Genomic DNA, 23073 nt, shown 5'->3' with positions numbered 1-23073 from the left:
TTCCACCTTGTAGAGAAACTAGCCCTACAGCCCTGTTCCTTTTTAAGGTTATGTAACTTTATCATGTATACCGGGGGTACTTTATACTATATAATACATGGTCACACCATCACCTTTCCCACAAACCACTTTAAACCTCGGTGCGTAGCTCTTGCATATGAAAGACTGAGCATGTTTGCAAATATGAAGAATAAAAATAAAACTTCTAGTGTAACATTAAACATGTGAAAAAACCTGTTAGATATTCGTTGCGAGCAGATATTAGAAACAGTTCAATATCAGTCAGTTTAAAAAAAAGCTGCAGTGGCTTTGAACTTCTAGAAACACGCAGAAATATTCTAGCTTTTTTCTATTGAAGGAGTGCAAAAAATAAACCTATTCTCTATGCTTGTCATTGTAAGCTATTAAAACAGAGCAGAAGAAAGTAAATCAAGGTTGTCTGTTTGTTGCTTTAAACAGCTGCTTTAATTATACTCCGTGACCTGCCCTGCCCTTCACCTCAGCTCCTGGCTCTCGCAGCAGGCATTGTGACTCAGGACTTGACTGTAATAACCTTATAATATTCGAGTTCTGACGCATTTTCTTTATAATTGATGACTTGCTGCATCACAAGTCGCTGATTATACAGAAATGAGCATCTGCAATCTATACAGGGCTGGCTTTAGGGCTGTGAGAGTGGTGCAGCCGCACCGGGTGCTGACGTGGACTGGGGGGCGCAGACCTCAGTGGGGCGCTGTGTTTAGCAATGACTTACGAAATTTGAGATTTAAAAGCGCCTACTAAAAAGTTCCTTGTGCGTCCAGCCTTCAGGAAACAATTAAAATGTCAAGATACAAGATGCTAAGGAGAGAGATGGAAGTTTTGTCTAGCGTCAGCTTTGACTCTCAATAAAGTAGCATAGAGGGTTAATATGCCTTCTGCAAAGAACAGAAGTATATTGTCTGTGGATAGCTGAGTGGATTAGTAAATCCAGCCTTGAAGGAATGAATGAATTAATGTGTGTGGAAGGGGGGCATGGAGAGATGAGGAGCACATTTTCTGGGTGGTAGTGAGGAATCCAAAAAGTTGGTCATAGGGTGGAGGTGGGGGATGCTAAAAAAGACTGTTGAACAGGGCGCCACCAGCGCCAAAGCCGGCCCTGATTACAGAGTCCCATATATTATAATAATATTAGCAGCCATAACAACAACTACTACATATGATAATATTAACTTATTAGTCCGGGACCTCAATTAAGTAAGTAATTGGGGTTCTTGGATATGCTTCCTTACCCTTTTTGGAGACCTCCTCCCCTGTAAATCATGACCTAAGAGGGTATTCTCATGCTTTTTGGCATTTTGTTTCCTACTCTTTAACTAGACCTACATTTTGTTAAATGTCTGCTTCAGATGGTAACTCAAGAGAACACTCCCATATTCCACAGCGCCATAGGAGAAATTGCTTATAAAAAAGGGGAATAGTTTTTCAGTGTGGAGAATTCTTATTTCTGCCTGATTTACACAGGTAGATATTCAAATAGTAAAATATCCGCACCCATGCTTTCCGGGAAGTACAAATATTGTAGACCCCCAGTTCAGACAGAGACTTCTTCCGAAAACAGAGTAGAAGCCCCAGATAGATTTTGGACTTCTGCTAGCAATGCTTTGTGAATATGGACCAGAAAGTGCATCAGATTTGTGTGTAAGAAGAGTAGGCTGCATGGTTGACGCTCCCTTCTGTATCAGCCAGGGATGGTCGGTGACTGCTACCTCCTCCGTAATGCTTTAGTAGATATTATGGGTACTAACCAATCAAAAGCTGATGAGATTGTAGCATTCTGGCATGGCATTCTGAGACACATAAGAAAAACATTATAGCATTTTACCCTAGATAGGATGCTCTATCATTACAACATACACGGAGAACTTAAAAACAGGCATAACTAAATAAAAAACATAAATACATATATATGCGTGCATGCATCAAAGCAGGCTGAGTGTCTCCACATTTTAAAGGTGTTGATATGACGTCTGAGGAGAGAGTGCTTTGCAGTATCTGCCACTGAATATTTTATAAGGGGTGTTTTTTCACCCCATTCTTAAATGTTCAGTTCTTACCTGCTCTTGGCCCAGGATGAAAACCCCTCCAGGTTTAATGGGATGCCAAGGCGCCAGATTCTCCCCGCTGCCTTTCCTCACGCCGTCTTGGTAGGCCTCCCAGATTCCGTCTCGGGTAGACCAAGTGATGCAGATGTGATGCCACTTGGAATCGCTGAAGGTGAATGGAAGGGTGGCAGCCTGTGGGAGTCAAAGAAAATAATTGTGTAGGCCAGGGGTCAGCGTTACAGTTTTCCCATTGTGGCAAAACAGTCTTAGCTGGATGCTAATGTGCGTCCTGGTGTTTCACTGGAGAGCATGGGGATGGAATCTTGCAGTAGGAAAGTAATGAGTGTGCAGTCATTGCACATAAACAATCACCGCTGCTAAGTGTTCTTATAGGAGCCCAATAATAATAGCAACAACAACAATAATAGTAATAATAATAGTAATAACAATAACGATGATGGTGATAATAATAATAATAAAAACAATAATAATGGTACTACTACTAATAATTAATAAACAAACAACTATAACAAAAGAAGAATATCAATTTAAGAACAGCATGCTATACAATGAATGTTATTTCTGACTTTTTTCATTTGGTGTCAACTAAACCTTGATGAACAAGACAAACTTGCTAGTTATATCCTTTTACACTATCAAATTATATGCATAAATGTTATACAGTGGTGGTCGCCACTGTGTAGTTATGGTTCAGACTCACTTTCCATTGAAAAGCAATTTTTTAGATTTACCTATAGCTTTTTGGAAAAAAGGCAAATAACCAGCTTAGACAGCTAAGCTTCAGTATCTCAAGTTTCATTATGATCTGATCGGGGAAAAACGTTAAGGTAAGGGGTTGGTGGAAAAAGAAGTGTTTTACCATGTTATCTCCCTTGGAAAACTGTGCTCACGTTTATGGTATCAGCCACTGAATGGATTTCCATCAAACCCGGGATGAAAGTGAACCTTTACTCAAAAAGCGTGATTTTGTTGGTTTGGTGTAGTTTTTTAAATACTAGCATTTAAAAAACGCACGTAGCGGGTATAGTGAGTCAGGACATTTAAAAAAAAAAATCAAAGAATTTTATTGGATGCAGGAGCTTTTAATCCTGTCATCCCTTTCAGATTCATATTGATGGATCTGGGACTCACTGACCTACTTGTTCCATTACCAAATTCTATATGGCCAAGGAATGCAGTGCTCGCATACTACTCAGAGGACTGCTGTGCAACCAGAGCTAGTAGATGCCTGACAGCCAGCTACCCAGAGGTGAGGGGGGTATCCCCTAAAGTCTAACCCTTGCTAAAAGAGTTAAAGGCTTGTCCTGAGCATCTGAAGCCAGGCTGTTAGTGAAGGAGCATGTCAACCCTGCAAGAGGAGTGAGTACCAAAGAGGAGTGAGAAGCAATGGAACTGCAGAAGTGGAGAACTACAGAGAAAAAGTTATGTGACCTGGTGTCAGGCGGCTGCAGATTCTCCTGCCTTTTCAGTTAGAATTGTGAGGATATGGCTTGACCTACCTGCTGTACCCAAAGTTGTCAACAGTCAAGTGACATGACCCAGTGTGCCAAGTGACAGACTGTGACGTGACCTGAGCCACAGCACCAAGTCATCCAGTGCAGTGTGATCTGAGCAGCTGTGCCAACAAGTACCTAACTGCTGCATGCCCTGAGCTGTGGGCACCTCACTTACCAGGTAGGTCGACTCATTATCTTACCTGCTGCCAAGGGTCCAGCCGACTTGTGGCTGCAATCTTCCTGACCTGCACCACCAGATGGGACTGCTGCATACACCTCAAGGGCTGTGGAGACTCAGCTCCTCCTGAGAAGCCTTTGACCAACTAAGCAGCTGCAGACATGACTGCAAGGAAGGCCCAAATGGGACTACTGGTGCATGCCCAGCCTCAGAAATAGGGGACCAGTGAAGCCAGCCAAAAGCAGGGAGGTTGTCAGGACTCGGCGCAATCAGCAGCCTTGCAAATGTTTTTGGGTGATGAATGGTAGAAAGATTGAGAAACTGTGCACTATTAAGAGTGTTGGTGGTGAAACTGTACTTCAGCTAGTACTTGCTACATTGTGACCAAAGTGAGGGGGTGATCCACCTGAAACCCAGGGGTAGGCAGGATAGTGAGGAGAGGACACTAACTCGAATCCTGAATATATGTGTGTGTGGTATTTAGTCCTAGTGTGTAATAAAAATACTATTCTTTTCGAAAGTACTTGGTTGGACAATCCTTTATTATATGGGTGTGTGTATTTTGAGTGCTGAGCTCAAGCACCCCCACACTACTTCTCTCAGAAGGCTGTGACTGCTCTCCATGGCTGTCACTGACAGTCAAATACTGAAGGGGTTGTACTTGCCCCAGTTTGCACAGCCATAGTAGGACATCAGAGGCAAACAACATCAACCCCCATGGTTGAGACCAAGTCCCCCCTTTACAATGGAAAACGCTTTTGCAGCTCAATATAGCACCTTTGTTAGGATAAATTCAAAGAATATTGCAGCTACAATGGATATTTCGTATCTCAAGTTGAATGAATCCATAAGCAAGACTTGTATGTTTACCTCAGGACAGAGATACCTTGAGGTACTCTAAACTGAGTCAAAGTAACACATCTGTACATTTAGGCTTGGGTTGGTGAGATGTATGATAAGAATAAGATGTTCTAATAGGTGGTGGAAGTTTATGTGTATCAGATGTTATCCGTAAGAATAAAAATAAAGCATTGGAACAAATAATCTATTTGTATGAACATTATGTTCAGATCTTCAGTAATAGACTATCTCAACTAGGACCACGGTTGTACACCCTTTCTATTAGGCATTTATTATTTCACTTTTAATTGTTCGGATTGAAAACGTCACAACTGTTATGCTAAATAAAAGCTCACATATAATAAAGCATAGATATGGGTAATAGTTGTAAATCCTAAAGGCACTGTCAATCGTTGTGCTTTCATTTATGATGAAAGATATTGCACTTTGACACTTGTGATACTTGGTTCTAGAAGTGCATGAACTGTTATTTTACGACATATGATCAGAATATACTTTTATATAAACTGAAATTAAATGTTATTTAATGTTGAAATATATAAATGTTAAATAGATCCCTCACTGCTCACCTTGAAAGATGGGTGCCTGGGAGGTACATTCAACCACCCCACTAACAGTTATTACACATTCTTCAAAGCACTGAAGGTACAACTCTCCAGCAAGAACTAAACCAATATTATTACTGATGTTTAGAAATGAGGAACTTTAGGAGAATTAATCTGTAGTAATGAGTTAGGGGGTCATTATGTGTTTGGTTTTTACCGTCTGATGAACTTCCAACGGCGAGGTTGCCCCCACACAGGCTACCTCCCTGCCTGCCCATTAAGAGTTTTCCGCTAGGTCAGCGGGCGGAAACCTGAGTTTCCGCCCGGTGGCCTAGCAGGAAACAGCCCACAGCATTGTCTCCGGCTCGGAATCGAGCTGGCGGCAATGCTGTAGTGAGCAGGGTGGAGCAGCCAAGTGCATGGGCAGTGCAGGGGCCCCCGATGCCCCCTGCACCTGTTCTCCGCTAGCCTTTTCATGGCAGAGAAGGGGATTGTAATCCCTCGGGCAGCACTGCCCTGGCAGATTAGGACCACCACCTCTAGACTGCCAGGATCTCCGATACTGGTGCAGCTGGGGGTTCCCTTGCAGCCCGACCGCCAGGGTTGTCATGTGGCAGCAGTCCAAGAGCCAACTGCGAGTCTGGCAGTCAAGTGACCACCAGACTTGTAATGGGGCCCTAAGATTGTACAGAAGGTACGGGTAACGCTACTGATTTAAGCTCAAGAACTTTGAGCAAAATTCATTTCCAGACACCACTACATGGTTTTTTGCCGCTTGACCACTCTTTGTGTTATATTACTCTTTGCTGAGTGAAATTCAACAAGGGTTTGATGTGATCACTCGTTCATTCCTGAAACGGCAACCATTTGATTCCACACCAGCTGAGTCATCCTGTTACAGCAAAGGTATTATATTTGAACTAAAAGTTTTAAATATCAGATTTGAATAATTTTTAAAAGAAATTCCTGGCTCAAACTTGTTTTAGAAGTAACGTAACACCTGTGTCTGCCTCAATCACTTGCCACTTACCTTGTCATTGATTAGCAGTTCCATTGGATTGTTTCCCCATTCGATGAGCACCACCTCATTTGCCTGGCCAGGCACTGCATAGGAGAAGGGTGTGCCCACACCAGGCGAGGAGCTAGGCTTGAGCCACATGGAGACAGTGAAGGCAAAGAGCTCACGTCGAAGAGTGCGTTTCATCTTCACAAACAAGTAGTCGCTCCTCATTGGAAATCCAACACGGAAGCCATCCGAAGTCTTGGGTACATTGCTTCCTGTGGAATAAGGATAGAGTAGGAGAATGTGTGCGAGGGATACTTTTATAGAGAGTGGAAAGTCACAGAACCAGCGATGAATATGGGTGTAGGAAGCACATCTTTTTGCTATTTTTTTTCCCTCTGGACATCCACATGCATTTTTACTAAACGTTTACACAGCACAGGGTAGCATGCAAAGGGGTTGTGCTGCGTGAATGGGAGAAAGCTGAGCAGCGACATATCTACTAAAATATGGTGCTCTTCGGCTCTCTCCTAGAGCTGGCACACATGAGGCTGTCTAGCACCAATGCAGCCACCCTTGCACCATGCTGCAAGTATACCTGCATTATGGGCAGGATTGGTTTTATGCAGGAAAAAAAACGCAATTTTCTATTTATTATGCTATCCTCTCGGAAGAGTGAATAGTCCTTCCATCAGACCCTTCTTTTGAGCTGGGGCCTTAGACTTTAAGAGCCAAATGCCACAAGAGGGTAGAGCAGAAGGGAGGTCGGAATGCTGATTTTCTTTTAATCATTGGTATGAGTAACTAGACAAGGTTTTGGTGAAGGATTCACAAGAAATTAAATATCTGTCATGACACTTTCCACAGTCAAAAGGAATGTGAGATAGCCTTTCACCTCATGGCACACCACTACAACAGGAACTGGATTATACTGCTACTCAAGATGAAAGGGCGAGCCTATCTTTAATTTGCTCAGAGATCATCACTAATTGTCAACCAGCTTTGCGATTTTACTTTCCCTGCTTAGTCTAATCCTGTCCCATCAAAGAATTGACTGGAACACAAGAAAAACATCCCCAAAGCTGCACTGAAGAATTCTTAAATGCTTGGTAGAAGCCAGGGAAGAGATTTGTCTCCTGCTTTGTCTTGAATTTCTGGAATCAAGAATCTACTTCAAAGCGTTAGTGGTGCTAACCTCTTACCATCTCTCAGTTATAAAGGGGTCCAGATTTTGTCTTTAAAACCTGCTTACCTCTGTGGAGATTCTCTCCAATGGCTTATATAAAGTCCTGGAGCAGAAGGCCCAGTGGACAAAGGAAGTTGGCACAATTGCAGAAAACTTCCACTGATCATTTGTACCTGGACATTATTTCTGTGAATCCTAAATAGAGCTCTTTGTGAATGAAAACCATGAGTTGATGAGTGAGGGACCCTTTTATCAAGGTATACTTTACCAATAACCTTTTCTTTGGAGTTAGGTAAGTGTGCTGCATGTGAGCAGACCATTTACATTTAAATATGTTTGGTAGGGGTAGTTAGTGGTAGCACACATATGCAACTCATACATCACTCTAGGGAAAGCTCTACTGCTCGAGTCGCTTTACTGTGGGTGAGGAGGGATTTGTCAAAGAAACTATTTTACCTCTAAGGGACAAACTGTTTGAAGTCCGTAGGAGCTGTGTCACAGCTGAAATCAAGACCGTGGACTCTATACCCTTTAGCTTAGCAATGTGATTTCCTGTAAGGGTGATCCTCTTCCTCCTAGCCTCTCATTGCTTCTTTCTGTGCATTTTTATAACCGATTTTATTGATTTCAAAACAGTATATAAGCTTATAAAACCATGTCACTGCTAACAAACCACACTCATTCCGACATTTTACTTAAGAGTACAGACAGGGTCATCTTCATACAGGCCCGCAGACCATAATAATCCAACCATTTCCCTCATATTCGTTCATGTTTGTGAGGACAGCCCCACTCTACATATATGGGTTTCTCTTTCCTCCATTCAGTCATCACTGGTGCGCTAGCCAGCTTCCATCTGTGGGCGATGTCTCTTTTCACCACTATCGTAGCTATCTCACTGAGGTTTCATTCCGCTCTGGTACTGCCAAGGTCATCCAGAAGCCCTAGCAAAGCGTCTCTTGGTGACAGTGTGAGTGCGAACCTCAGGACCTGGGAGAGGGAGGACATTATTCATTTCCAGTACTCACTGATTAGAAGACACTGCCATGTTATGTAGAAGAAATCTGCATCCGGGTCAGCGCAGTGGAAGCAAGTGGTAGTATGAGGCTTCCCCACTTGCCATAACTTCAGGGGAGTGATGTATGTGCATTGTGGGTAAATCAGTTGAATATGTCTTAAACAGATGACATGGATATCTCGTGGGGGGGCAGAGGAGCTAACTGCAAGTCTATGTACTCTACGGGCCAATCCAGGCTTCCCACTTCCTCCTCAAAGGGGGGAAGACATCAGGGGTGTTGGTAATCATGGTGCGATAAATGTGTGACACTCCCCTTCCGCTTATCCAACTTGTCCATAAACAGCTGAGCTTCCATCTTATTGTACTCTGGAAGTGCATCAAGTCATCTTTATGCATGGAAAGAGCATGTCTGATTTGCAGATATTTATTAAACTAAGGGGGTCATTATGAACATGGCGGTAAACACCGTTGCCTGCCGTGGCGACGGTGAACAGAAGACCGCTATTGGCGGTGAACAGAAACCCGCCATATAATGATGCCAAAAACAGAAACCGCCAAAAATTCTGCTACCACCAGCCACCGCCAGGGCCCTTGATGGCGGAAAGGCTGCACACCCCACCCTGCCATCGGCAAGCACGCAAATCCCCCGCCCTCCAAATAAAGATGCACAAATTACCGCTGCGGATAGTGGATGCTGAACGACCATTGGCGGTATGGACTGCCACGGCCAGCAGTGGGACCCAACAGCAAGAAATGCACACATTGGCAAGTTTGAAACCCTCACAACTGACACACATCCACAATACTATAAAAGACTCACATACACACCCCACAATCATTTGCATTGCCAATAGGACAACTGAGACTGACTACACAACATGCATACACAGACCCCAACATCACACAAGTCACACACCCAACCACACAACAGCACCCTCACCAATATCCACACAACACACCACCCACAACACACACTATGGCACCCCCTAAGTGCCCATGCTTCACAGATAGGGAGCTAAGAACCATGGTGGATGAAATACTCATGGTCGAGCCACAAATCTTCGGGGCACAGGTCAAGCACACACCCATCGCCAGGAAGATGGAGTTATGGTAGACGATTGTTAACAAGGTTAACGCAGTAGGAAACCATCCACGCACAAGGGACGACATCCGCAAGAGATGGAACGACCTGCGCGGGAAGGTGAGGTTGATAGCATCGAGGCACAACATTGCGGTCCAGAAGTCTAGGGGAGGACCCCCACCTACACCCCAACTACACTGACTGGGAGGAAAAGGTACTGGCCATCCTGCACCCTGTGGGCCTCACTGGACTCACTGGAGGAATGGACTCGGGTAAGTCATCTACAATTACCCCATATCCACCGCACCTGTAATGCATGCACCACCCCACCCCTCGAACTACCACCAGTACCACTACCCCACCCAGGCCACAAACACTACATTCAGTCACCCTGGATGCCCACAAACCCACTAACAGGCCCATATCCTTCCCCCTGTGCACAGCCACATAACCCTGCAAGGAATCAAAATGGCACTACACCACCCACAATGCACCTCCAGATCCCATGCAAAATGCAATGGCAGCCCCACAATAGGTCCCTGCATGGCCCAACAGGGGAATAAACTGCACAAAGTAGGGCAGAGCAGTGCATCGTGATTCGATTTAGTGCATGTGGCATACATGCCCATGCCCCCACACAGGCACCACCACCCATGCCACCCTGACGGAAAGGCCAAGGATTGCCAGCACCCCACATGGAGACAGAGGCCCCACTCAGGAGACTGGAGAGGGATGTATGGACAGTGAGGAATACCCTGGCAGGTCACACAGTCCTGGACTGTCACCCTCCAGCAGCCCCACCCAGGATACCACTTACATCCCTATCACCCAGCCACCAACATCAGCTCTGGCCAAACGACCCCACACCAGTGTCTCCAGGCCACAGACTGGCGGACCACAAGTACAGAGACCAGAGTCACCACCTACTAACAGGCAGGATGACGATGGCCCCAGCACAAGTGGTACCGCCGACCTGTGCAGGGGACACTGGCACAGGGGGCTAGGCCCAGTGGGAGGGTATCAGTGGCCCAGGGGGGAGGCGAAAGGATGGATGCTGCAGCCCAGAAGGTGATCTCTGAGGTCCTGGGAGCATACCACCATACCCAGGACAGGATGGGCCAGATTCTGGCCACCCTGGAACAGAGTCAAAGGTTGCAGATAGCCCAACATCAAGAGACCATGGAGCAATGGAAACAACTGAATGCCACCATGGCCACTATGGCAGGGGTGCTGCACTACCACCACCTAACCCAGCCTGAGACCCCCACAAACCTGGAAGGCCCTACCACTGCCCAGGACACAGACCACCCATCAACATCAGCAGCAGCAACTGGACTGGTGGCACTGGAAAAGGACACACAGACCAGCACCCCTACTCGTGCAGCCGAGCACCAGACACTCAAACGGTCCCTCAGGCCCAGATATGGCACAGGAGCACCTGCCAAGACCAAGGCCCCCACTAAGAAGTAACTCTGACATGGACTGTCTCCCAAATGTGCCACTGTGCCACCATCCTCACCTGCAAATAGCAACATAACAACTTGCAAGGGACAGATGGACCTATACCCACTGCCACCATTCGCTCAGCCCATGTACCTGTTATGGACATCCACCATTAGCCCACTCCCTATCTCTGTAAAGTGCACCAATGCATTTAAGGACACCAAATAAAACACATATACACCAATTCGTATGTCCCCTGTAATAATGATGAATCAATTGTTAATGTGAATGCATTTGCCAGTCAATTCCATAATCAGACCTTTATTGCCGGAATGGCACCCCACGCACAACATTGTGTGGAGTAAACAGAAATGTACACCATGTTTGTCTCCATGGCACATGCCACCTTAATATTCAGGTAACAGTGTCAATGACTACAGACCCCACATCCCCATTGTGAATAAGTCAGACAGACATTATGCATTTCAGACAACATCATCAGTGAACAGTACCTCATAGTCACTGGAAGTATATTTGGATCAGCTGGTTCCTGGAGTGGACATCTTCCCCCTCTTCATCCTCACCATCACTCTCATCCCCTCTCAGAGGAAGCAGGTCTGGATATACAGCACCCTCCTCCTCCAGTAGGGGGATAGCTTTCCTCACAGCCACGTTGTGCAGCATGCAGCAGGCCACCACTATTCTACACATCTTCTCAGGGTCATAGCACAGAGAACCCCCAGAGGGATGGAGGCAACGGAATCTAGCCTTCAGGAGACCTATAGTGTGCTCTATCACCCTCCTAGTACGTCCATGCCTCATTGTAATTCCTCGCTGCATCTGTCCTAGGATTTCTGGCAGGTGTCAGGAGCCATTGCATGTTGGGATAGCCAGAATCACCTGCAAAAGTGGTTGAAACAGGACTGTAACAAACTGCCATTACTTGCAGACAGCCTGGCTGTCCGCTATGTACAGAACCAGTGTCATACACACTCACCTGTGAACCATCCTTTGTCCCCTTGTAGTTGATCCATCATGTGTGGTACACCGCTGTTTCTCAGGACAAATGAATCATGGACTGATCCTGGAAACATGGCATTCACATGTGATATGTACTGGTCTGCAGTACACACCAATTGTATGTTCATTGAGTGGAAGTTCTTCCTGTTTCTGTACACCTGTTCGTTTAGTCTTGGGGGATGATAGCTATGTGGGTGCCCTCGATGGCACCAATCACATGGGGAATGTTAGCAAAGGCAGAAAAGTCAGACTTGATGGCAGGAAGTTCAGACCTTTGGGAAAACTTTGCATATGTCTGCAGGTGTACTGCAAATGCATCCAGGAATTTGGGCAGGATGAGGCTAAACATTGGCTGTGAGAACCCTGCATCCATGCCCACTGTCACCTGAAATGAGCCTGTGGCCAAGAAATGGAGTACAGATAGCACTTGCTCTTCGGTAGGGATGGCATGCTGATTCCGATTAGCCGGTCTCAGTACTGGATCCAGTAATGCACATAGCTCATGGATTGTAGCACAATTGAGTCTGTAGTTGACAAAGATGTGAAGTTCCACCATGGTCTCCAAATCAACAAGAGGTCTGTACACAGATGGGGCCCTCCCTCGCCATATGGGTCTGTACCTAGTGGGGGGGAGAGAACACATGTGAGGGACACACATACATATGCACAACATGTTCTGTATGAATAACTGCTGTGCAATATGTAGGTTACACACAAGCGATGTATGATGTACAACTCTAGGGACATGTATGAAGTGATACATCTGGACTGTTGTGGGGAACAAACACTCATGTAGGCATGCAACTAAGGGCTGGTGTCCACGGGGCCTGCATGGGGCCCATAACCAGGAAATATCTGTGTTGTGCTAGAACAGCCTCCTGCCATCCAGATATGTAGCAGTGGAAGTGACCTCATTCTGCTGGCGGTTGTTGTTATGGAGTAAGGCGGTGTTCACCGCCGTGCAACCATTCATTGGTTAACATGGTTGTCAATGGAGAACCTGGGCCTATCACGAGAGTACGCCATGTTGTCACCCCAGGTTCACTGGACTCCCAGATCCCGTGCATGGAAGTACTCCACTGAGCGTGCTGCTGTGTCCTGGCTTTGGTTACTCAAATGGCACGTGTCACAGGGGAAAAGGCCCCGGCCTTCACCATGGAGGAGCTGGAGAAGCTGGTAGACGGGGTCATATCCCTGTATGCTAAGCTATATGGGCGACCAGAGGAGCAGGTGAGTAGGCGGATGACGTGCATGGATGTGTGTGATGGTGGTGAATGCCTGTATGCATGTGTGGTCGGTATGTGCCTGCACAGGTGTAGATTGTGTGGCAAGTACTGTGAGTGAGGTGGTGAAATGATCTTGTGAAGTGTCCGTTTCATAGGGGACGTATAGTCAGCGGTATCACATGGCCATTTTCTGAACTCTGTTTTCGTTTCCTGGGTTTCCCATACAGGTCAGCGCCCATCAGAAGAGGGCACTCTGGCAGCTATTGCCACAGAGGTGCGGACTCTGGGGGTCCACAACTGGCGGAGCACCCACAGTGGGAGGACCTGCGGCGCTGGGCCAGGAAGACCTGCGAGGCCCAGATAGGGAAGTACTCCCAATGAGGAAGGGGTGCCCGTCGGGCCCTGACCCCCCTAATGCACCGCATCCTGGCAGTGGCATATCCAGATTTGGATGGGCGCTTGAAGTCTGTACAGCAGCCACAAGGGGGTGAGTACCAACACCATATCATGCCTCTTGATGGAAGTCTGAGGATGCTGTAGTATGTATGCTGTCTAGTGCCAGGTACACTGACACGTGTCTAACAGCAATCTGGCCCCATGGACACTGAGATGATTAGGGGCAGGTCTGCAGTTCATCAGGTCCTTGTGTCATGTGGGAGAAGAGTTGTATGCTAGGGTTGTGGCCACTAGTCAGGGGCATAGGCATGACTATAATTGTAGGTGCTGCGTGTTAGTGTGTAAGCTGGGTGGGAGTGTGAGTGCACCAAATTTGTACATCCATTCAGGTATTTACAGATCTCTCTCATGTTTTGTCTCCCCACCCATGTACTCTTGTGTTGTCTGTGTACATCAGCATAATCTGGCGAGGGAGCAGTGGCACCGGCGAGTGGGGATGCAGCGGCCCACGGTTCCAAGGAGGCAGAGTCTACCAATGCCAAGGGGACCAGTGGGTTGGAGGGCGAGGGGACGACCACAGGGGAGGCTACTACTACTGGAGGTAGTGACTCTGATACCTCCTCCAATGGGAGCACCCTGGTGGTGGTGGACCCTAGTGGACCCACCCATTCAGTGTCATCTTCCGCTACCCCCCATACCATCACTGCCCTCCCAGTTGCTCCGCACCCAGTTGTCCGAGCCAGCTCACCCAGAAGGGTGGGCGTCTCCTTCGCCCCAGGCACCTCATCTCCTGCCCTAGTCAGCCCTGCTTCCCTCACGGAGGAGGCTATTGACCTCCTGAGGACCATCTCTGTAGGACAGATAACCATTGTGAATGCCATCTAGGGGCTAGCATCCCAGATGCAGCAATGCAATGCATACCTGGAGGGCATTTACGGTGCCATGTCTGGCCTACAGAGATCTTTTCAGGCTCTGGCCTCCTCTTTGATGGCATTCAGTGTCCTTGGTCTTTCCGTCCCCCATCCAACCACCTCCGCATCTTCCAGCACCCCACACCCTTCACCCAACCCAAGCACACATTCAGACAGCCATGCACACACATCAACAAACAAGAAGCATACACAGAAACACAAGCACCACACTTCCCACCACAGGCATATACACAGCCAACATACAAAAGCACACATGACAACATTCACTTTCCCCAGTGTGTCCACCTCTCCCGCCTCCCTGTCTGTCACCTCAACATGCACACCCACAAGCACTGCACCCTCATTCACTGTTGCTGGCCCCATTCTTGCAGTCACCACAACATCAGACATCCAGTCATGCACCCCAGACACCACACCTGCACTCACCACAACGACATTGACTGACACATGCAGCACACCCACCAGACCTGCAGACACCCAGACAACAGCCATGTACACTGGCAGCCTTTCTTGTCCCACTGTGTCCACCCCCTCACCCCCTCCTCCAAAAACACTCAAACGTTCCCAGACACCCAACCAACACACATCCACCACACCTCAGCATGCTGTACTGGCACCTGCATCCACGTTCAGCACATCTACACCAGTTACAAGCACTCTGTTTACCTCCACTCCCGCACCTTCCTCCATGTCCACCTCAACTGCCCCTAAAAAACATTTCCTGTCCCATGTTGACCTTTTGGAACATACTGGCCCACCCCGTCTCGTCCCTAAACGTGCCCATCTCTTTGCCCTGTCCACTCCTTCCATGTCGAAGTCCGCCCCAGTCCACCCTTCCCATTCCCGTGCCCCTTCCCCAGTGAGCAAGAAGCCACGTGCTGGCCCAGGTCCATCTGCCACCCCCCGGTCCAAGCCCACTCCACCACCTTCCAAGGGCAAACCCACACCTCCTCCACCTCCCAAATGTAAGCCCAAGCCCCTCCTCCCAGACATAAGTCCCCACCCCCGCAACCCTCTGCCCCTGTTCCCTGAGGTGCCTGGCTACCTCAGTGATGTCCCTTTATGGTGGAGTACCATTAGCACATGTGGGAGTCAAGTTCGGGCCATTTGCGCCCTTCAGCCTTTTACAGTTGGACTGGCCAATGGCCTTATTTGGACATTGAATTTTCAATTATTATTAAGTTTGAGTGCCCAGTGTTGCTGTTGGCACACTCTGGAGACGTGGTTCATCCTTTCATTGTGGGGGTGTGGTGTGCACATGTGTGTACTTTGGGCAGGTTATATTGGCCTTGTGTCGGGTAAGTGCCTCTTGTTCTCGTGTGTGTGGCTTGTGAGGGTGTGAGGGGTTGGGGGTGCGTTGCAGGGAGGGTGGGGTGGGTGGTTGGGGGTGTAACTGTGTCCTTTCTTCCCTTGTTTGTTAGGTTGCGGTACTTACCGTCGTCGTCTTCGTCGGCGGTCACGGTCATGGAGGTATATGGCAAGTAGCAGCACTGGCATGATTTCCAACTCTCTCTCCATGTCTGCTTCGGCGTGTTGTGTGTTCCTACGGTGAGTGTTTCCTTTCATTTGGTTACTTTCCGCCAGGCTTTGCGTGGTGGTGGTTCCCGCCTCCAAACTGGCGGCACTCTTGTTCTTCATTATTTGTTGGGTGGGCGGGGCCTTTCCGTCGGCCTGTGGATGGACTCTTCCGTCGATGTCGCCATTCCTCTGCTGGCGGTGAGTGGTTTTCACCCTGGCTGTTTTTCATGTGTTCATTATTTGGCGGTCCGGACTGCCAGCCTGTTGGCAGTAGTTACTGCCACCGCCGGCGGTGCGGTCTTTCCCGCAATGTTCATAATGACCACCTGGATCTTTGAGAGGGCATATTGTGCCTGAAGGTCCTGGAAGGACTTAATATGGTTCCTGTCCCAGATGTCACCTAGGGTTGTTTTTCATATGTTGTCCCAAGCTTAGAAGCCCTAGAGGCAGAAGGTATGTCAAAGGTGGTGACGCTGCCACAGTGGGGTCTGTTGGGTAAGTGTAGCATGCCATCTCATGAACTGTAAAGCCACCCGAGGACTTTAGTCACCCCAGGGAGGTGTTTAGGGATAGGATATAGTCCCATGACTTTATCCAGGTTTAGTAAGGCTAGCTTGGTTCCTTATGCAGGGACATCCCATCCACCAGTCAGCTAGTCATTAATGACCAGTAATTGCACAGAAATGCAGGGCATTCGTAGGTGCCCACTGGCCCCAGGCTGGGAGGCCTTGGTGTATAAACTAACTGATCTGCAACTGTGGGCCTCTTTGGATTCTGTTACACTATCCACCTGAGATCTTATGTTTCTCTTTGTTACCCCCATAGCACTTATTCCCCCTCTGCCTAACACACAACGGTCCTGAATATTGCAGCCACAAAACTTGCCCTTTCCTGCGCTACCCCTTCCTCTCCTCATGTGCCCTGACAAGCCTCACACGCATGGCCCCCTTACCCCGGCTGCCTGTGGAACCCCCGGCACATTGATAGGACACCTTTATTTGCCTGGAGTGACGATGCCCCTTGAGATTAATTTTTGGCCCGTACATGACCACTGCCATTGTATGCATTTAGGGCCAGATGTAGTAAAAATCTGGATTGCGACTCGCAAATTGCGAGTCAGACCGACTCGCAATTTGCGAGTCGCAATCCAGAATGTAGGATGGTGTCCCTCACACCATCTGCGACTCGCAAGGGAGTCGCAAAGGCCCACCTCATTAATATTAATGAGGTGGGTCGCTATTTTCGACCCCCTTGCGAGTGGCAGCACTCACAGGGATGGTGGCCTGCTGGAGACAACATACCACCATGTCTGTGACTGCTTTTAAATAAAGCAGTTTTTTTTTTGTAATGCAGCCCGTTTTCCTTAAAGGAAAACGAGATGCATTACAAAACTAAAAAATGAAACGTTTTTGTTTCATTTTTTACCACTGCCTGCTCTGAAAAAATGTTTTTCATGCCATTCACAAAGGGGAAGGGGTCCCTTGGGGACCCCTTCCCTTTTGCGAATGGGTTACCACCAGTGTAACACTGGTGGTAACTGCGATTGCTTTGCGACCGCGTTTGCGGTCACAAAACAATACAACATCGCGCTGCGACTTGCAATTAGGAAGGGGAGCACCCCTTCCTAATTGCGACTCGCAGTCCCGTTTTACGAGTCGGTAACCAGGTTACCGACTCGCAAAACGGGGATTGGGCATCGCAATGTGCTTTTTGCACGTCGCAAACAGCGAAATTCGCTGTTTGCAACGTGCAAAAAGTTTGGAACATCTGGCCCTAAATGTTTTACTACTACCTGGTTGTATAACTGTTAGAAAAAAACCTTAATAAAAAGACAAGATTACATTTTTTTTTTAAATCATCTGTAACTTTGTGGCTCGTTAATACATTTGGAGATCCAGCATCGCCACTCCACCACTGTGTACTTGTCAGTGAAATTTTATGAATTCTACACCCTGTTCAATTACTCCTTGCAATACATTTATTACTACCATTACAAATGGTTTTAGAGGCAAGTTGTTTTTGATAAGGAGTTTGTAATGGTGTGAACTATCTCTGCAGAGATGGGATTTAATTGTGAGAGAAGAAACTCTTTAGTGGAGAAAGATGGGGTTTGGCAAAGAGAAGATGTGGTCTAGCTATTAAGGTATTAACTGTGAAACCAGGATCTCTGAGTTCTAATGTCAGCTTTCACACTTGATCACATGTGAGTCTGAGCAAATCAAGTCATTGCCTCTGCACCATTTCTCATATTTTTCAGAATTATCTGTGCTTAGATACAGTTTTCAAGTACTACATAAAAACGATTTACAAATTTGCAAATTAAAGAAGAGATGGTATCAATTCATGTTCTGGTTAATCCTAAAAAGGCCCAGTGCACAAAGGAAGCTGGTGCAGTTGCTGAGAAATTGCTTCTTCCTTCCAGAGCCACTTTCCCAATTCCAGTGACATTCTATGAATTCTAAATACTGTTACATTACTTTACATAATATCTTTATTACTATCATCAACAAACAGTGTTGCAGGCAAGGTGTGTTTGATAAGGAATATTTAATAATCTGAACTATCTCTGCATAGGTAATATGGTCTAATCATGAGGAGAAATTGTGTAGTGATGAAGAGATGTACTGTGATGGAGAGAAGATGCAGTCTATCATGTAAAGATATCAGTTGTGAACACAAGAACACCAAGGGCCAGATGTATGTCCATTTCATTTTGTGAGTTGCAATTTGAGACTTGCAAAATTAAATGTACAAATGTGTCTCAGACACATTTAGACCCTCATTACAACATTGGTGGTAACTACCGCCTAATGCCACGGCGACAGCCGCCAACATACCGCCGCTGTGGCTACCAGCCGTCCACGTGTATCATGACCGGCGACGGTATACTGCCAGAATGCTGGCGGAACATCACCAACGGTCATGGCGGTGGTTGGTGGTAAGGCGGCGCTGCTGACAGCAGCACCGCCACGCCAGCAAAACACCGCCCACCCTATCATGATCGGCCTGGCGGTGTTTTGCTGACAGCAGCGCTGCGGACCGTCTCCAGCTGGAGGACCCCCTGCAAGCAGGTAAGTCGGGTTCTCCGACAGGAGAGGGGGGTGGTGGGGTTGTATGTGGGGGTGTGTGTGTATGTTTTGGAATGCGTGCATGCGGGTGTGAGTTGCGTTGAGTGCATGCGTGAATGAGTGATTGTGAGTGTTGTGTGTTGTGAATGCATGTGTGTGACAAGGTATGTTGGTGTGTGTTGCGGTGTGTGGGTATGTATGTGTGGATGCATGGGTGGTGGTGGGTATGCGTATGTGCATGTGTGTATATGGGTGCGTGTGCGGGTGTGTATATATGCATGGGGGGAGGAGAGAGAGGGGGAGGGTGTGGGAGGACTCTGGGGAGGGGGAGGGAGCGGGGGAGACACCTATCAGTGCCCGGGAAGGGATTTTCTTGCACTGATAGTGCCCACCGCCATGGTTTTTATGGCGGTAAGTTTGGCACGAAAACCATGGCGGTAGGCTGGGTCATAATCCCGAGGGTGGGATTGTGACAGCCGCCGGGCTGGAGACCGAAGTCCCATTTTTTTTACCGCCGGCCTGTTGGCGGTATTAACACCGCTTTAACACCGACCGCCAGGGTTGTAATGAGGGCCTTAGTGATTCCCAATCAGGTCGCAAAGACCTACCTCATCAATATTCAAGAGGTAGATCACAATTTGCGACCCCATTGTGAATGGGCGCACTCACAAGGACGGTTGCCTGCTGGGGACAATAGACCACCATGTCTGTGACTGCTTTAAAATAAAGCAGTTTTTTTTAAATGCAGCCCGTTTTCCTTAAAGGAAAACAGGATGCTTTCAAAACATAAAAATGAAAAGTTTCCTTTCATTTTTTTCAAAGTAGGCAGTGGTGCATGGGACCACTAACTGCTCTGAAAAAAAAACATTTAAGCTTCTATTCACAAAGAAAAACGGGTCCCTGGGGCCCCCTTTACCTTTGTGAATGGGTTACCACCAACTTGAAGTTGGTGAAAACTGCAAATGTTTTGCGACTTCATTCACGGTCGCAAAACAGTCCACCATGTCTGTGACTGCTTTAAAATAAAGCAGTTTTTTTTAAATGCAGCCCGTTTTCCTTAAAGGAAAACAGGATGCTTTCAAAACATAAAAATGAAAAGTTTCCTTTCATTTTTTTCAAAGTAGGCAGTGGTGCATGGGACCACTAACTGCTCTGAAAAAAAAACATTTAAGCTTCTATTCACAAAGAAAAACGGGTCCCTGGGGCCCCCTTTACCTTTGTGAATGGGTTACCACCAACTTGAAGTTGGTGAAAACTGCAAATGTTTTGCGACTTCATTCACGGTCGCAAAACAGTCCTACATGTCGATGCGATTCGGAATTAGGAAGTGACGCCCTAAACAAGCCCCTTCCTAATACCGAAATGCAAAAGCCCAATGCGATTTAGTAAACAAGTTACCAGGTAGCATTTTCATTTGGTACATAGAAGAACGCATTTTTCTGGTCGCAATCGGCCAATCAGAAAAATACTTCGTACATCTTGCCCCAAGTTCTTACTTCAGCTTTGACACTTGATCACATATGATCCCGAGTAAATTAATTCATTGCCTCTGCTCAATTTCTCATATTTGTTAAAATTGTGGGTGCTAAGAAACAGTTTCACTGCCACTTTCAAGTACTATATAAAATATATATTACAATTCTGGTTAATTCTAAGAAATACACAACTTAAAAACATTACATTTTGTTTTTCTTTAATATGGTAATTTTTATGCCTTCCAGTTGTTGACACCCAAAGCTAAGGCTTGGATTTCAGTCACATGTAGTAAAGTGGCATTTGGACTACCCTCTTGTGACAGCTTGATAGAAAATGGTTCAATGTATTATGACAGCCTGATAGAAAATGGTTCAATGTGTCATAACTGTACAGCTGTTGACTAGAAACCTAGATGTACAGTTGTTTCATTTTATGCACTGTGCCTGATGCTTCTGGCAAAACACGCTTCTGCTGTGTGACCAGTGGACGCTGCTTGGTAAGTTAAAGTGTGGGGCAAGGTAGTCAAGGAATTGTGCGGAAACAGAAGAGCCTCACTCTTCTCTTGTATAATACTGACATAGGCACTTGGGGCCAGATGTAGCAAGGCATTAGCGCCTCGCAAACGGCGAAAAACGCCGTTTGCGAGGCGCTAATGCCTGTGCGCGATGCAGAAACACATTTTGCGAGTCGGAACCGACTCGCAAAATGTGTTTCCGACTTGCAAATAGGAAGGGGTGTTCCCTTCCTATTTGCAACTCGCACCGCGATGTAAGTTGATTTGTGACCGCAAAAGCGGTCACAAATCAACTCGCAGTTACCATCCACTTGAAGTGGATGGTAACTCATTCGCAAACGGGAAGGGGTTCCCATGGGACCCCTTCCCCTTTGTGAATGATCACAAAAATAATTTTTCAGAGCAGGCAGTGGTCCAATGGACCACTACCTGCCCTGAAAAATACCGAAACAAAAGGTTTCGGTTTATTTTTCAAAGTGCAGCTCGTTTTCCTTTAAGGAAAACGGGTTGCACTTTGAAAAAAAAAACCTGCTTTATTGAAAAGCAGTCGCAAACATGGAGGTCTGCTGACGACAGCAGGCCTCCATGTTTGCGAGTGCCCATAGTCGGTATGGGGCCGCAATTTGCGACCCACCTCATTAATATTAATGAGGTGGGTCATTGCGACCCCATACCGACTCGCAGAAGGTGTCTGAGACACCTTTCTGCATGTGGTTTTGCAAGTTGCAATTTGCGAGTCTCTATGACTCGCAAATTGCAACTCGCAAAACCATACTTACCTACATCTGGCCCTTGATCTCAAGAATATGTGGTGTTCTCACAAGATGGCATGGGCCCTGGTCTGAATATGGTGAAGCCTCTCAACTCCATTGTAACTCTAGTCAATGTGTCATCCCTCAGACCGTTCCTTGAGATGGACAGCTATTGCACAAGATACATCCCAGGTTTCACGTCAATCAGCACATCCTTGAGAGATTTAAGAATGGTCAAGAATTAGGTGGTTGAAGCGATTTATTTATTTATATGTTTCATAGAATGTGAACTAGATGTGGAGTTGTCAGAGTGGTTTACAACAAAGGAAGATTCACAATTAAAAGAGAATTTTGAGGGTATAGCATAAATGGATGGGTACAGATTTACAGTGCAGTTAAAACAATACAATTCATGATGAGCACTCATTATGTAGAATATAAAACAGTTTGGTCTAGGATATGCAACTCGCTCAAATGATCTGTGGATTTGGTGCAGAATGAGGCTTCTGTATAGGTGAAGAGATTAATCCTGTTTCTGTTATTAATGTTGTTAGATACAATGCTCTGAAGTGGAGGTTAGCAATCTCTTGTCATTCTAGCTGGAGTTGTTGTCAGAATAATAATGTTTTCAGTTCCTTTTTGAATGGCTCCTATATATGTATTAACCTGATATTGGGTGCAGCTGGAAGAAATGTCAAGCAGCCTTTGAAGCCATTTGGTCATTAAGCACAGAGACTGAAAACTATGCTTATTTTGACTCTCCAAACTGAATTCACAGACAATGCCAACCCTGTGGCATTGCATGCCATACTGGGCCAGTATGAATTTGATTCTGGAATCCCATGTTAGGTGATTTCCTGTGCTGCTTGCAGCTTGATAAGGCATGAGCAGGCATACTCTTAGACAGACAAAAAAGTTCAGCCCTTGAGTCTGCCTTCAAATATTTCCATCTCTCCACAGATGGAAAACAATTCACTGCTTCATGGTATCAATATTTGGCAATCCGAAAGCTAAGATACCTTTGCTGATAGGAAGATGGGGCTTTAGGATACAAGGTTACTTTTTCATACTCTTGGGAAAAGATCAGAACCCACCTGACTTTTAGCCCTGATTCGAGCATTCCACTTGTGATTATCATCCAATCAGCTTCTGAGCCTATCAACCCTCAGAGATGGAGAAGGCTAGAGAGAACAAAGAGGGCACACAAATGCTGCAGCCTCAGAGGTCCTTTTGAAAGTTCCAGAGGGATCTGGCC

General features: G+C 46.6%; 1 protein-coding gene across 1 annotated transcript in view; it reads right to left on the bottom strand.

Moving 5' to 3' along the window:
* The window catches only part of LOC138246264 (neuronal pentraxin-1-like), a 98191-nt gene that overhangs the window by 5678 nt on the left and 69440 nt on the right, over window positions 1–23073 (bottom strand). Inside the window, exons 3-4 of the mRNA XM_069200691.1 lie at window positions 6216–6463; window positions 2097–2276 (exon numbers count right to left, since the gene is read on the bottom strand). Of these exons, the coding sequence (XP_069056792.1) occupies window positions 2097–2276; window positions 6216–6463 (428 nt within the window). The remainder of the gene's footprint in view (window positions 1–2096; window positions 2277–6215; window positions 6464–23073) is intronic.

Source organism: Pleurodeles waltl, chromosome 7 (genome assembly GCF_031143425.1).
Source record: "Pleurodeles waltl isolate 20211129_DDA chromosome 7, aPleWal1.hap1.20221129, whole genome shotgun sequence".
NCBI classification, from domain to species: domain Eukaryota; kingdom Metazoa; phylum Chordata; class Amphibia; order Caudata; family Salamandridae; genus Pleurodeles; species Pleurodeles waltl.
The sequence above is the reverse complement of the archived record's forward strand: the minus strand, read 5'-3'. Positions and strand labels throughout refer to the sequence as shown.